Source organism: Haemaphysalis longicornis, unplaced genomic scaffold, assembly GCF_048455015.1.
Source record: "Haemaphysalis longicornis isolate Haplotype H1 unplaced genomic scaffold, Haemaphysalis longicornis Haplotype H1 scaffold_6, whole genome shotgun sequence".
NCBI lineage: Eukaryota > Metazoa > Arthropoda > Arachnida > Ixodida > Ixodidae > Haemaphysalis > Haemaphysalis longicornis.
Genome location: NW_027526407.1, coordinates 70,220,293 through 70,235,676, shown reverse-complemented (window position 1 = coordinate 70,235,676; position 15,384 = coordinate 70,220,293). Strand labels below are relative to the sequence as shown.

At 49.3% G+C, this 15,384-nt stretch overlaps 1 protein-coding gene across 1 annotated transcript; it reads right to left on the bottom strand.

Moving 5' to 3' along the window:
* Positions 1-5,881: 5,881 nt before the first annotated feature.
* On the bottom strand, positions 5,882-15,349 carry LOC144142906 (uncharacterized). The gene is made up of 4 exons (XM_077674746.1): positions 15,131-15,349; positions 11,394-11,432; positions 9,687-9,699; positions 5,882-7,480 (listed from the first exon to the last, which is right to left on the bottom strand). The coding sequence occupies exons 1-4, from the start codon at positions 15,254-15,256 to the stop codon at positions 7,305-7,307; spliced, it is 354 nt and encodes a 117-aa protein (XP_077530872.1). The 5' UTR covers positions 15,257-15,349; the 3' UTR covers positions 5,882-7,304.
* Positions 15,350-15,384: the final 35 nt, after the last annotated feature.

The window sequence follows — 15,384 nt, the reverse complement described above, 5'->3', positions numbered from 1 at the left end:
CGGCCTTCCCCTGTGCACCATGAGGAGCTCTGATTTTTGCGGTGAGCAAGGGAGGCCACAGCTCTTTGCGTATTCACTGACTACATCGGCGGCAAGTTGTAAGCAGTCCTACATCTCCCCCATCGAGCCCTTGCCAGTCCATACCGTTATATCGTCGGCTTACAAGCCATGGTGCAGATCTGGTATGATCCCTAGTTTAGCGGGGAGGCCAATGAAGGCGATATTGAACAGTAGGGGCGACAGAGCGACAGAACCGCTCCTTGTGGCGTACCCCCCCCCCCCCCCCCCCCCCCCGAGGTCAATGGGGTCCGAAGCAATGTCTCCGATCTTGATAACGGCTTTCCGTCGTGACAGAAAGTCTGGGACGTAGTTGTAAGTCCGGTTCCCACAGTCTAGACAGGGTGACATTATCAAATGCCCCCTTTCGGTCGAGGGCGAGTACGGCTTCATGTGGCTATTGGCTTGCACCATGATATCGTTCAGTTGTATACAGGATATCATGAGTTGAAAGATGCGGCATAAAGTCAAACATGGTGGATGGAAGTCTAGGTATTTCTGCATCCTCGTGAGGACAATGCGTTTCATAAGCTTCCCCAAGCAAGAAATCAGAGAGATGGGACGGAGGTTTTCAATGTGTGGTTCCTTGCCAGGTTTGAGAATGAATCGCACTCCTGCGGTATTCCGGTGGGACGGTTCCGCTCTTCGAGCAGGTGTTCATGTATGCGGTGAGAGCAGTCACGGTGGAAGACTCGAGGTTCGCTAGCGCTTTGTTGGTTGTCTCATCTCGTCTCGGAGTGGTGTCGCGTCTAAGCGTTGTACACCATTGCGGCTTCCACTTCGCATAGCTGTATGTCCCTGTCCAGATCAGTACGGTGGAACCCCGCTGGTACGTCCTCCGGACTTACCCGCTGATTACGACGGATCACCGCGGTCCCGGCAAACTTCCCATATAAATAATGGATTAAAAGCCTCGATGATATGACGCTCGTGTGCACGCGGTCCGCTTCATACGACGCGTACCCTCGCGCTGATAAACCGGCGTTTTTTCCACATTTTGCACCGCTTCGCCGCCTCGTCCCGACCTTTATAATCCCCGTTTGACGCTGCTTGATGTGCAAAAGTCCGCATGCAGGCGAGGCCACTTACTGAACAGACGCAAGCAAGCAGGCGTGTACTGGTTAGCGGGATTTAACCTTCGACGTCCCCACGCGGCAGCAGTACACCAACGCGCCAACCGCGAGAAAAGTTATAATTCAGGGTTCAGGTGGCTGGCGGACCGTGAATATGAAGTTTGACACGCCATGAGGATTGCGCAGAACGACGACAAAAAAAAAAAAAAGGGGGCAACAGGACGAGCGCATGATGCGCTCGTCCTGTTGTTTCTTCTTTGTGTCGTCGTTCCGCGCAATCCTCATGGCGTGTCACGTATCAGACCAAGTAGCCCGTCAACAAATCCTGTGAATATGAAGCATCGAGCCGACGACGAATGCAAAAACACTATGACGCAACCTCACGGCGATGACTGAACACAATCTTTCCTGGCCCGTTCGATTTAAATTTCTTCATTTCACGACGCTGTCTCCCCTCTCTCTGCTCTTTGCTTATCACGGTCTTTCAAAGCGGCGTTGTCACTCAGCTTTGCTGGGATGCCTGCATTTACGCGTGTCGGCTGCGAGGGTTGAGGTGTCTCCACCCTCGTTGGCATCGCCATTTTGGGTCACTCGCTGGCCGCAGCTGCAAGTGACTGTAGCAAGACCGCGCTATAATTTTCGCTACAACGCGGTTTACTCGCGTAGTTTGAATCATCTTAAATATTTCGCGTTGCTGGGTCTTGTGGGAAACGAAAACACCTATGTGTTGGACACTGACCCAATAGCGATGGCACGGGTCCGTTCAAACGTTGCCTCGCCCTGTACGAAATTCCGTTTTTTTTCCATCGCCGTCTTGTACTATCGTTCGTTTCGCTTAGCCTCGGCAGTTTCACACTCGCTTTTCCCACCTTCAATTTGCTCGACCACGTCGGCCTTATCTTGCGCACGCAAGGCGCGAAGGTGGCGGGCTATAAATAGCGCCGAAGGGCACGGGTGTCGCGTGGCTGGCGGGTTAGCTCGGACGCCGTGGAGAGGGCAATGGGCGTTTCTTTTTATTTTAAATTTGGGATTTCCATAAAAGGTTAGCGAATCGCACGAAAATGCGCTAAATATAGTAGTTTAAATAAGCTCTTGACCCACCCGTCGCGTGAGACCGTCTACTAGGCCGGCATTTACCACCAGCACCCGGGTCATACGACGCTTTCTCGCGGTCCCTTGAAAGTCGTATTATCGAGGTTCCACTATTTGGCCTTCCCGAGTAGTCTGGGATAGGCGTAACGGGGGACGGTGGCAATGTTGTGCGCCTAATGCGAGTTGTGGCCGAGGAAGTAGTGGCAGCAGGCCTGCTGAGAGTATTATAGGATAATGAGGTGCCCCGTACTGGCCAAGGCTATGGCGGTCGCCTATGCTGTTGCGATTGGCCGAGGTATGGACCCAGTGAAGTTCGTGACAGCCAGTGTGGCGAGAGAGAAACACCTTCCTGTTGAGACACCGGGTTCAGGTTGTGGAGGTGGCCGAAGCGACCTGTAGATAGAACTGTGTGAGCGATGCCTGTAAATACTAAAGCCCCTCATCACGGTCAGGGCCTAGGCTGCAGACGAGAGCAGTATGAAAGGGCTCTAGTGAATACTATAGTGAGTGGCCGGAGCAACGCTGGTGAGGCGGTGCTTCACGGTGACCTTTGTTATAATCGGGGTGCAAGTGGTGTGGTATTGGGGTTATTTTGCTAAAAGTGCGTCGGAACTGTAAGAGGTCTGGAGACTCACGGCTGGTGCCGGGATTGGACTCAGCTCACGGGGCTGTTCGGCGAGCGGGTGTTTAGACTAAGCCAGGTGGGAGAGCTGTTTAACTAGTTAACTGGGCTTCCAGGAGGTCACGAAGGGCGCTGTGCACGCCTGACTGGAATGGCTTCTGTGTAGGGTAAAGGAAGGATGACCGAGGGCGACTTCGTTTTCCCAAAGGATAAGCGCTGCGCCCTGTTCCTGATGTTTGAGTTGGATGTATGGGGGCCTGTAAAGCAAAGCTGCTGGTGCGAATAGCCTGAATTGCGCGGCAGGTGCCCCTCAAGAAGACCGTGCCGGCGGGTGCAAATTCGCTGGGTGCGTTCCACAAGCACGTGAGGAGGAAACTTCAATGGCCATGACATCGCCTTAGTCTTCGATAAGCGGTTTACTCCTTCCAGGAAGCCAGTTTTCTGCTGCTTGTCTTGCCTGGGTTACCAGCGTAAGCTGCTCGTCAGCACGGCTCGCAATTTGTCTTCGGTTGGTGGAAAGTCTTCAGGAGTCTGGTTGTTTCTTGCATTCCAGTACAGTGTGGTACGCAAGTGTTAGCAACGCTTGGGGCAGACCTTTTTTTTTCTTGGGTATGTGCTGGTATACATTTCACATGTAGCAATATGCCGCGGAGGTACGTCCCACTTTGTGGTCCTCTCCTCTCGCGAGTTCTTTTGGGGATCTGGGCAAAATTTTGTTTTTCTAATTTCGAGCAAGCTCCGATTGGATGAGAACATACGAGACACGACACAAACAAGCAAAGAGTGGTGTTGCTTTCAAAGGCCTCGCAAGTTAACTCGAAACAGACATTCCCGAAACAAACACTCAGAATTCGGCCCCTGGGTAGTAGTATTTTCGTCTCTTTCCATGATGCTCTAGTTCCCGTTTTTCGTGGGATAGTTAACTTCGGGGGAGGGGTGTAATCCTGCCGGAATGCACAGAGCACAAATCTTCCGAGCTTCAGCTGGTGCCGCAGGGTTCCCTTGTAAAGTCATTACGATAACGTATGCTCCGTTACACGCGGCAATTGCCATGGTCGTTACTTCAGCTTTGTGGGCGTCTAGAACTTGCCGTTTGCTGCTGTTATGTCAGTTACGCTGAGTACTCGCAGTACTTTTGTATTTCGCCGCATCTTTTGAGTCTTGGATGGAACATGTTCAGTTCGACACAGTGCCATGGCTTTACTGTACCGATGGCCCGCGGTGGTTAGTTCTCAATTGGCAGCTTGCGCCACCACCAGCTCTTCCTAGGTGTTACTGAACCCCATGGTATTTCTGTACCTGTTGACAGAAATAGTGCCGGCAACCCTAAAAGCCTTGCGAGTGGCGATGTTAGCCTTGATCTTTGCCATTGTTCCACAGGCACAAATGTTTTCTGGCCCGCGTTCGTAGCGTTTGCACTGCGATTCTGACTGCTTTGGTACATGCCCAACAGTGTTGTACCAATGGAGGCTGTATCGCGATACATTGGTTATTCACATCTTTTCACTTGAATAACATTAACCATGTCAAATGCCCCCTTCCCCGACTATGCAGGCACCTTTTTGAAAACGAGCTATAAACAGAAACTCTGGAGTTAGCGGTTTCATAGACAACACACTTATGCATGTAGCAGTGTTCATAAGCTTTAGACCTACTTTGCACCATAACCACTTTAACCATAGGAAGTGCTCATACTCTCGGCAATAAGTCTTGCTATAAGCCACTTGAGCCATTAAAGCTTGTCAGTTGGTCTAGGTCACGGGACCTATACTCCATCTCACACAGTTGCAGCAGTAAAGGCTATGGAACTGAAGAGTGGACATAACAGCACCGTGTGGCACGGCACAGTGCTGTTATTGTTCCTAGATTCTATCACTAGAGGCATTGAAGACGCACCAGGTAGATTTAGCTTTGGCTTCCAATTGGTTTGCTATCGCATAAAAAAAAAGTGCATAAAGCATCACCCTTCCCCCTAGATAAATAGTAAAAACCAATTGCAATCCTTAATCCAAAGAACTAAAAGAAAAAACATTAATAAGGCGGCCTGGCCTGCCTGATGGGTCTTAAATTACCTCAAAATCCACAATCGGAACATGCAGCGAGGGCACTACATTCGGCTGCGAGGGACACTACTGCTGCATGCTTCATAGCTTTCAGTGCTGCAACAAGTTGGCAAGATGGAAGTCACGACTGTAGTCATTTAAAAGCAGCCAGGCTTTGCTGCAACCAAGGCTTAAGACACGTGCACCAGGTGGTTTCTTTTGTCATTGTGCTTTTATCACGTTATCTACAGTGTGAAAGTACTTCTTCCGTTCACAGAAAAACAAGTGTCATCCATGAGAAAACAAGTGTGCATTGTCGTTCCGAGAAATAAGGGGATGGAAATGGTGACAGAAAGACCCCGCGATGTTACGATGGCGCGAGTGCCCCCAAGAGTGAAAACACACGAGACGCCGTATTGCTGGCTTAACAGCAGCGATGTGCCGGTGGCGTTACAAACATCGACTCGACTACAGGTGGCAAAAAACGAAGCTACGTAGAAAGTTCGAACCCTGCCTAATAGTCTTTGCACTCCAGAGCCTAACCGCTACCCACACACATGCTCACAACACTGAACCGGCTTCCCACCGAAGCCCGCAACAATTGGGGGGGTGAAAATGTTTTTGGGCTCTTTACAGGCCCGAGCTCCACACGGCGAAAAGCATGAACTGCTAGCAGCGCAACGCCGGCACGACGGCAGTTCCTAGTGAAATGCAATAAGTTGGGCTACGCCAATGAACCATTACAATGTATGCAGAAAATTTGACACTCCAGTGGGGGATATTACTCAGAAATAGGCTGGCTGTAAAAACGAGCATGCCTCCACACTTGAACACCAGTGGCCGTCTCGATTAGCCCTGCCATCGCAACTTCACAGAAAACAACGAAAGCAAACCAAGAGAAAGCATTTCCATCCCCCAAAGTGACAGAAAACTCACACCAAGGAAACAAAGAGAGGAGACAAAGCAGCAAATGAAAAATAACACTCATGGTCATGTTTGGTGACGATGCAAAATCGAGTGACACTGTTTATTAGCTGATCCGATGTAATTTCCGTCACGGTTTCCGGCAGAAAGAACACATAGAAAAGCCAGGCGCAATAGACTGTGGTTGCACGAAAATCACGCACAACTTCCAAACTATTTTAATGTAATGAATAACCGGCTAATCTAACGCACGTATCATTATCTCCGTGCCAATTTTCACAGGGACAAAACTTCACGGGGGTGTCGCAGGCTCGCTGCACAAACCGGCTTGTCAAGACCGCGTGCAACAAGGAGCCTTATAGATTTACAAGTAGCCACTGTTGCTTATGCAGAATGAAATTTTTGACGAAGCACGTTGAGCCGTGGAAAGCTCAACTATGGAACTTCAAAAAAGCCGGCAAAAGAAAAGGCCACAAGCACAAAAATACGATGGTGCGTTAAAATAATGAACAATGCTAGAGCTGCACTGCTATGTGGAAAAAAAAAAAAAAGTGCCTTGCTTTTGCTCTTGCTTTGAGCAAGAGCAATTTCTCACAACTTGGCCTGTTGTATGTGATGTTCGTGAAGCAATAAAGAATTGGTGTTCTTCCACAATGTGAGCGTCTGACGGCAAATATGAAAAAAAAAAGAGGCAACCACAGGAACAAATTTGCAAAACATTCTGAAAAACTCAGAACCGAAAAAAAAAAAAAAAAAAAAAAAGCCACTGGCAGCAGCTTTGTCAGGGCTCCCCAACAAAGACAAAAAGTACCGATTCATTCACGTGACAGAAAACGGAAGATCTCGTGACACTTTTCCCCTCCGACAGCAGGCCGATGTCTTCTCCCCGAAAAACACACACGCAAAGATGCCCAATGTTTCTGCGTCCTGTCATCATCGTCATCCTTTCCCGGTCAACCAAACAAATGAACAGGGGTGGCGGAGTCGTGGTGGTGGTGAAACGGCGGCGATGAGTTCTCGATGAGAAAAAACAAAAAGAATTGAGAAAGAGAAAACAAACAGAAAAAAAAAAAAGAAACGAAGATACAGATAGAACACAATATAAAAACAGACCGCGCAGAGGGGGAGAGGATGGGAGCAGGATTGGAAGTGGGGGTTGCAGAGAGGACAGCTCCTTTGACCAGCAAGGACCTCAGTGGTGGTGATGGTTAGGAGAGGGTGGGGCTCAAGCCGTGTGGGCACCACCGACGAACGCAGCAGCAGCGAAGCGAGCCAGCAGCACACACGGCACCGCAACACCGGTCTCACCGCCGCGGACGAAGTCCCGGCGATGGAGGAGGGTGAAGAACAACAGACGGAGGAAGAAGTCACTTGCGGCAAAAGAGACCAGGAGGGCTGGGAGTTTCTTCCGGGAAAAAGAAAGAGGGGAGGATCGGACGGAGTGGGGAGAGGGAGGAAGGGGAGGAAAGGAGCAGCTCCCGCGGCCAGGCCACTTTACGCGTCATCCTCATCATCGTCCTCGGGGTCGTCGTCGCCCTCGGGATCATCGCCCTCCTCGTCGTAGTCCTCTCCGTCGGGGACGGCGTCGTCGTCATCATCGTCGCCACCGTCCTCGTCTCCGGCGCCCTCCTCGTACTTCTCGTCCGACTCGCCGTTCTCCTTCTTGTCTCCTGGAGAGACGCAGAAGATGGAAAGGCACCGTTGGAGGTATGAGAGGCACCATCTAATTCCTCTACTTTCTCAGGAACAGTTGCAACAACGTATATCATTCACGAGAAGGTAACCAAAAAGCAATTATCAGGACCACTGAACCTGATGATCCTTTGCTTGCTGCAGAAAGCATCCTCTTAAGCCACCAGCCTAGGCCCCATGAAGAGCAAGGAACCTGAACCTAACCAATCATTGACAATAAACATTTTGGGGTTCTGGTACACTCACTGACTTGCACATTTGAAATCTAAAACGTTTTCTAACAGGTACTGAATTCTACTGTGACGGAATTCAACTGTATTGCTTCGTATGGTAATAAATTGCAAGGCGGACATTTTCGAGGCAATTTAGGCATTGCAGCAAATAATTTACAACTGCAAAAATAGATCGAAAGTAGCCTCGCAGTTCCCCATCATTAAGACATGCAACTTATTCTGGAAATAGAGCCCGGCCATTCTCACATAAGTGTCTTCTTTCTTGGACATGAAGGTGTCAACGATTTCATGTGCATTCACCTGCACTTCTTGCTGCCAGTGCTAAATTTGAGCGAGGCATGCTCGTGTACTAAATTCCCCGATGCGCACTCCTGCCTACATATTACTATGCAAAAGTGAGTGGGATGTAGCGTTGACACTACATTGTACAAAGGGACCTCTATGCTTCTTTTCACTTGCAGCACATGAAGTGCCATGTCTTTTTGTTTGGCCTAACCAGTTGAGTTTGCTAACTGGCAATGTCAGACATGTATGTGTTGCTGTCTCCTTAACTGTTTGGGACACACCGTACATGGGGCATGACTGCGCTCTTGAAAACCCCAGGCAACCAATTCTTGTGGAATGCATGTCCTACAGCTCATATGAAAGCCAGCATTTTATATAGTGGTGTAACTGCGAGGGATCTCTAAATAAACAGGCGAAAATAATTTTATTTTGAACTAAAATTTCGGAAGTCTGAAACGTGGAATCACCTTGTGTGTCCAAACAATGCTGTCGATTACAAAAACCACCTGAAGGAATAGGAGGTTGCACATTATTGTTGCTTAAGCCGGTGGACAAGATTTTACACGCCTCTTTAATCTCACATGCAGTTTGTTGGCAGCATTCCCATTGGCGGGACATATAGAAACTGTGATTTAAAAAGTTCGAGGATGCTATCAGTAAAATCATATCGGGTTATGGCATTTTAAGTGATGTCCTTTCTTTTGGCATCATCTCATCCACGTCCACCCGTATTGGACGAGATAATGAACGACACGGGTCATCATGGGCCCCACGAATGTCCGCATTGCCCATTGCACTACGCCACAGTAGTTTGTGGGATGATGTAGGGCAGTGCAGACATAGGTCTACTTATGCAACGCTGTAGGTAAAAGTTGTTCCTAGCACAAGTTCAGAGAAGAGCCAATTACCCCATTGCGACACGGCGTGTACAATTGCACACGCTACTTTTAGTATTTGCATTTATCGCTCCATGGAACGGTGCTGCCATCTCGTCAATGCCGTACCTTTACCATCCACCAATGCTTTACCAAAACGAGGGCAAGAAGAGTGCCTCGGTGGAAAGTCGTATGCAAGCCACACTGGACCCTGGCTAAATGTGACCAACTGCACGAGCATATCGTATAGTTCAAATCTGGCACTGGCAGCTACTGGAACACGTGCTACAAGGAATGTGGATCACGTGACGTCTAAGGTTCATTTGCGACAACACACACGGCAACATACTTAAGCATTTTCACCGTGTGCTTCAAACCTTCGAGGCAACTTAATCCTTACATTCAGCCGGAGTGCTTAAACAGAGGCCGTGCCTGTTTAGCAGGTCCAGGACTGCTTCATGCTCTTTATTAATGCATCCATATTGTGTTCAAATTTGAACTGCAGTTTTTCATGCCAAAGCTGCACCCGGGCTGAAATGGGCCATGGGCCACAGTGGACTGGAAACCATGTTAAACCAGCACAGAAGAGCTTCGTACGGCCGTAGCCAGAAATTCAGTTGGCAACATCGTGTTGGGAAACAAAACTAGTCACTTAACGCTTGCAAGCTGTACAGACAGAATGATACCATTGATGTTGCAGTTGCCTTTCATCAGATAACAGTGTCTGGCAGCTGTAAAAATGCCAGTGCTATCTTTTATCTTAAAAAAGAATGCCAGGAACCAAAACTGACCTTTGTGGTCCGTCTGCAGATACCAGGCAGGAAGACGGCAAGCAGGGAAATTAAAAAAAAAAAAAAAGAGAACACAGCGAGTTACACACTGCACCAGCACTGCTAAGCAATCACGCTGACCGCTGCACCAAACACTTTGCCTGCAAAACAAAACAACCTGGCATTTCTATATCTTCAATTCCCCTTTCTTGGCTAGAAGCCTGCATTGTGCTGTGCGTGTATGTACAGATTGCTATCTTTTATTTTACTAGGTACTCTGCTTGATTGTGCCATATACTGTATTGACTACCCTGCAAACACATCCCACGCAACCAATTAACCGATATTTGGCTACCGTTAGACTTGTCCTTACGGTAATTTCCTTTTTAAGCATGTGGCTGCTGGCCTTGCAATGCAATACTAGTTGCAGGCACAATTTAACCACACGCAAGTTGACATTTTCGTTTTACACGCGTTTCCCCATGAAAGATTCCACTGCAACAATGTACAGCCTAGTACTTTAAAACTGATTTTCACGTCAGCCACGTAATCACATCACAGTCAGGTTGGTGCAAGATGGAACCGTTGTTTTGTGTTCGATTTCCATAGCATGAGTGATGACCGAAATGCCATATTTAGGGGACCCCGCGTGATCACGTTCCTATGGGACTTGCTAATACATGACCCACACACTTAAAAATCATACAAAAAGTTTTAAAAATCTGCCTCAACGTTCGTAATGACCTAGTTTGTTTTAGAAATACAACCCATCTTTACAGAAAAAAAAAAAAAGCATTTTAGTATATTGCATTTTTTTTTTTTACCACAGAAGTGACATGTGTAAAATAAGCAAACTAGGCCATTGTACACATGTACAGGGTGTTGCGACGATAACTGAAACACTTCAAGTTGGTGTTGGAACGCCGGAACCACCTGGGGTATGCAGAGCGAAACACGTTTGGGATTCGTGGTAGAAAGGAGCCAAATGGTGCAGCAGACGATCAGAAAACCCGGTTTTCGGGCTCGCACGTCCATTTTCCCATAGGCGAAAATAGTCATTTATTTTCAGGATAACCTGGGAAAAACCGTCGTTGTTCTCGGTGTCAAACAAAATAGACTAAAAAATGCGACCTTCGTGTGAAGTTTGAGCGTGGACAGAGCGGCGGTTCGCTCAGGAAATATTTTTGAAGTGTTCCAATTATCGTCGCAACACCCTGTATATGTAACTTAAAACTTTTCGCATTCGTGCACAATGGTTTTTAAGACCATGGGTTTATGACGTAAAAAGTCCCATAGAAATGTTAACAGGTGAGGCTCCCCTTAATGATCTACAGTCACTTCGTACGAACAATTTGGAAGCTTCAAGGGTTGAAATCAGCTCAGGTTATTTGGTTGTAACCTAAACCACGACTGACCCTAGCTTTATACATACAAAGATTAGCTCAGTCATTGTGTGCAAGTCAATTCAGCCAAGAGATCAAACACTCGTTCGGAAAAATCGGCGTCAGCCATCGAAGCCACTATCAAATAGGCCAAATTTTGAAATACAAAAACACACTGCGATCTTTGCAGCTGAACAGCAGTAACCACAGTTCCTTCAAAAAGAGGCCAAGACGACTAAATACAAAAACACACTGCGATCTTTGCAGCTGAACAGCAGTAACCACAGTTCCTTCAAAAAGAGGCCAAGACGACTAACGGCACAGCGATAAGCAATTAGTTGCTCACCTTTTGAACCTTCTTCTTCACGTCATCGTCGTCGGTGACCTGCAAAGCAAACAAACGACAGGGTCATGAGAGGCACGTTGAATTCCAGAAACTACAAACACGACAAACAAGACTTTTGAACCTCCCAAACTAACAGTTACACTGGCTAAACGGTTAAAAAGAGCCATTAGAAAAGAAAACACGTAGGCTGGTTTGCAGAAGATTTACATGACTGGGCTGCATATTGCAACCATTTGTATAGAGGGCTGTGTGGACACTAGCAAGGAACACATTTTGCTTGCCTGTTGCACCTGCAACGCTCAAATTTAGCATGGGGGAGAGAGAGAGAGAGAGAGAAAAGCTTTTGTCAAGATTTCTGGCCTGAAAACCAATTAAATAAAATGTGGTAACTAGCAACCCCTTGTGATAATGCTCTGCACTGTCTTTGTTTCAAAGAGCTTCACAAGGAGTGAACGATTCCACACAAAGTCAACTGAAATGAAAAGCAGTGAAAATTTCTTTCACTTTATTTTATAGAGTATGAGAGTGGACAGGGAAGGAAGATACACTTACAAAAGTACCCACTTGCATTATCAAGAGAGATTATTGCAGGAAGTCCGTATAGTGGGCTAAAACCAAACAATAACACGGCAGCTTTGTTGTCACGACTTTTGTGAAGCAGGGACACATGCACTGGCTCAACAGTACTGCAATAATTTTATACCTCTCATATTCTCGACTTTATTTACGGCACCCATTACTTTATTTTGAAGCGTTGAGCTGTGTTACACTTGTCTAAGACATTTCAGTGTCCGTGACAGCTTTAAGTGTCCATCTGCATGTTTTCATTTACCCCATATTTTTACGCCTCGTAGCCAGAGCCTCAGGCCTCTTGTTTCAATGTCTTTCATTGAACACTTTAACAGGGCATCTGTAGGGGCTAGTCGGTTCTGCATAACTTGAATGGAGAGAGCTTAAACTTTGACAGTAAACAAAGACGAGAAAGACTACAACACAGGACGGAGCGCGACCTGTGTTGTAGTCTTTCTCGTCCTTGTTTACTGTCAAAGTTTGAGTGCTCTCCAGTCAAGTTGAACACTTTCCCGTCTGAGAATGCAGCTTGAAACGACTAGATCGATGCCATCTACAGATCAGAATTCTTTGATCCTACTGGCACCTTTTCCGGCCAAAACTGAGGGCTTCATTCCCTACAGGGACGAGACGAGCACTTGTAAGGTGCAATTAAGACGCAAATATGGGCTAGTCGCGCGTCCATTGTACGCAAATGACTTCCCGGCAGACGCGCCTGGGCGCGCGCGCGATCCGCCAACAACAAATTCCGATCAGGCGCAATCACGTTAGCCGCCCACGCGCAAGGAATGACTCGCCGGCACCGAGCCAGCGATCCTCGTTCAAAGCGCGGCGCTGGTATCGCAAGCGGCGTTAAGAAAACAAAAAAGAACAGTGCGGCTCGGCGATACATTTCACGCCAGCTTCCCGTTACATCGAACCTAACAGGCCTGTTCGTTTACAAACCGGCGTCAACGCTAGCGCCGACAGCGCCCCTGGCGGTTTTCCGCCGCGGCCGAAAAGGATCAAAAAAAAAAAAAAAGAGCGAAACCAAAAGAAGGCAAGCGCTCGTGACGTACAGCTGCTGTTATGGCAACGGGTGCGAAGCGCACCAATGAGGTGCCGAGGAGCGCCCCCCGCGCAAGCCAATAGGAAGGCGCGCGCACGTTTGAAGGTGAACCCGAAGGACGGCACAAGATGGCGGAACCGGCGGAACGGCGCGCCGGCGCCGCTAAAGAAAAAAGAAAAGGAAGGAAAAGCGATGAAGGGGGAAAGCCGCGCGCGACACCGGCAAACACACGCTTAGCGACGCTAATTGATCATGAGCGCGCGCTCTTGAGCCAGCACCAACAAGTAGGCGACAAGATGGAGAATGCCGCCGATGATGACGCCGACTTCACCGGTAGCCGCGATATGGCTTCCCACCGCGGCGACCTCCTGACGCAAACGACTAAATTTAGCCGCGAAAACGCAGTCTCGTCCGGGACTCACGCTCGTTTCTTTATTCGGCCGGCTGCCATCGCGCAAGGCGCACGCTTTTCCGCCTCCTCAGAGCGCAGCTTAAAAGAAACGACCGGCAGGCCGATCAGAGATGATTCTCTTTCGCGCTTCCAGGTCGCGATCATCTATCGATCTTTTTCTTGAACGCGGAGCACCGAATCGAAGCGCGGACAATTCACCTCTCTCTTCCCCTGCAGCTAGCGAAACGGTTGATGTTACCCTCTCCAACGAACTCGGCTCTGCTCTCTCGCATCTGTAAAAAGTTGTCTCTCGGCTGTCTTCTTTACGGCTGCGCCGACAACCTTTGGCGGTACGATCGCGGCGTAATCGCACTGGTCGGCTAAGCTCGGCGTTTTGTTCTTCCGTAATCTCGCGCCGCCCTAAGCGACGGCCTTCCTCCGACCGACACAGATTAGATACGCCGGGCTCAGGAGTGGGTCTCGACAGACGCCCAGAAAGCGAAAAATAGTGGCTAACAGCGCAAAAGCTGCTCCGACGCGTCGCAACGTTACCGCTATCGGTCGCACTGCGGCCGGCGAGCGAGCTTGTGCAAAGAGCGCGATAACGAACGGCGGGAAAAACCGCACAGAACTCCGCAAATGTGAACAGAGGGGAAAAAAAAAAAAAAAAACGCGTTTGCAATATAAACAAGCAAAGCTCCGTCGCATCAACGCGGGGGTTAAATGGTCTCTGCTACTGGAACGCTTATAAATAGCCCGACCGCGGACCACACGGAAGAGAGGAAAAAAAAAAAACTGAACCGCAAGTGACCCGGAACTCTCGTCGCTCGAAGTGAGCCGTAGCGTACGCCTACGCTAGGGTCGTGGAAGAGGCGGGAACGGTGCTTCGATTTTGCGCGGCGCGGGCAGGTGAAGTTGAGCCGTTTAAAAGTGCCGCCTTGTACGGGAAGACGATTTTTAAGTTTCAATGAAGAACGCGAGCTCGCGCGCTGCGAATCTTTCCGGCATCAGATGTACCAGTCAAAGCTGGAGCTAGTGTGTCACTAAACACGCCACCCGAATTGGGATCGCCGGTTAAACTGAAGCGAAAGATCGCCGCTGTGTTCCCAAGCGGCGTCCGAAAAACGTGACCAAGACGCGCTACGCTTTGTTCGCGGCTTTGAAGAACTGCACGCAAAGGGCAAATAAAAAGAAAGTACTAAGCGAGCGCCAACGGAACTCGAGGCACGCAGCGGCGTAAACAAGACCCACAGAAGCGGAAGCCGAGACGATGGAAAGGATGGGAAGGGGGGGATCGCACGGCCGCCGCGGAGCAATCGCGAAGCGCGTGTGAAACCGCCGGCCGCCGACTGTGAGCGGACGGACGCGCAACACGAGATGTAAAAACCGCCACGACACCGAATAAAGCGTCCAAAAGAGCGGAAAACGCGGTAGCCGGCGTTAGGCTTAGCGCGCTCACCATAATGACTGACGTTAATTCAAGAGGCCGGCTCGGCGGGCCGCCAACAGGAATCGCGCACGACACACGACGTCGGTTCCAAATGGAGGATGGAAACGAAACCGAACACTTGTTCCACCCGACGTTCCAGTCGTCGTCGTCGTCGCTTGAGAGCAGCTCGATGCGGGAGATAATAAAAGCGAAGGCCGATGCGGCGTGCTCGTCGAGCGGCGGCCAATGTGGTGGCTTGCACAACGGACATAGCGCCGGTTCCCGGCGCCAGCACTCACCTCGGCAGACGACCGTTTCTGCGGAGATTTCTCCGTCTTGGCGTCGCCGGCACCCTTCTCCTTGGCCGAGATGACTTCGTCGGCCTGCTGCGTCGCCACATCGGCTTGCTTGTCCGTAGAACTCATGATTTCTGTGCGGATCGCAGAGAGCCGATGCAGCTTCTCGCCTTTGTTCAAATTTGTAAAAATGGCGCGTGGAACAGCACGGCGCAGACACCTGCCCTTCAGGAGAGGAATTAACCGACCTTTTGGGC

Excerpts from the sequence above, each read along its gene's own strand:
- LOC144142906 (XM_077674746.1), bottom strand. The coding sequence starts at position 15,256 with ATGAGTTCTACGGACAAGCAAGCCGATGTGGCGACGCAGCAGGCCGAC. Across the intron at positions 11,433-15,130 it reads AGAAACGGTCGTCTGCCGAG|GTCACCGACGACGATGACGT; the intron begins GTGAGTGCTGGC and ends TTTGCTTTGCAG.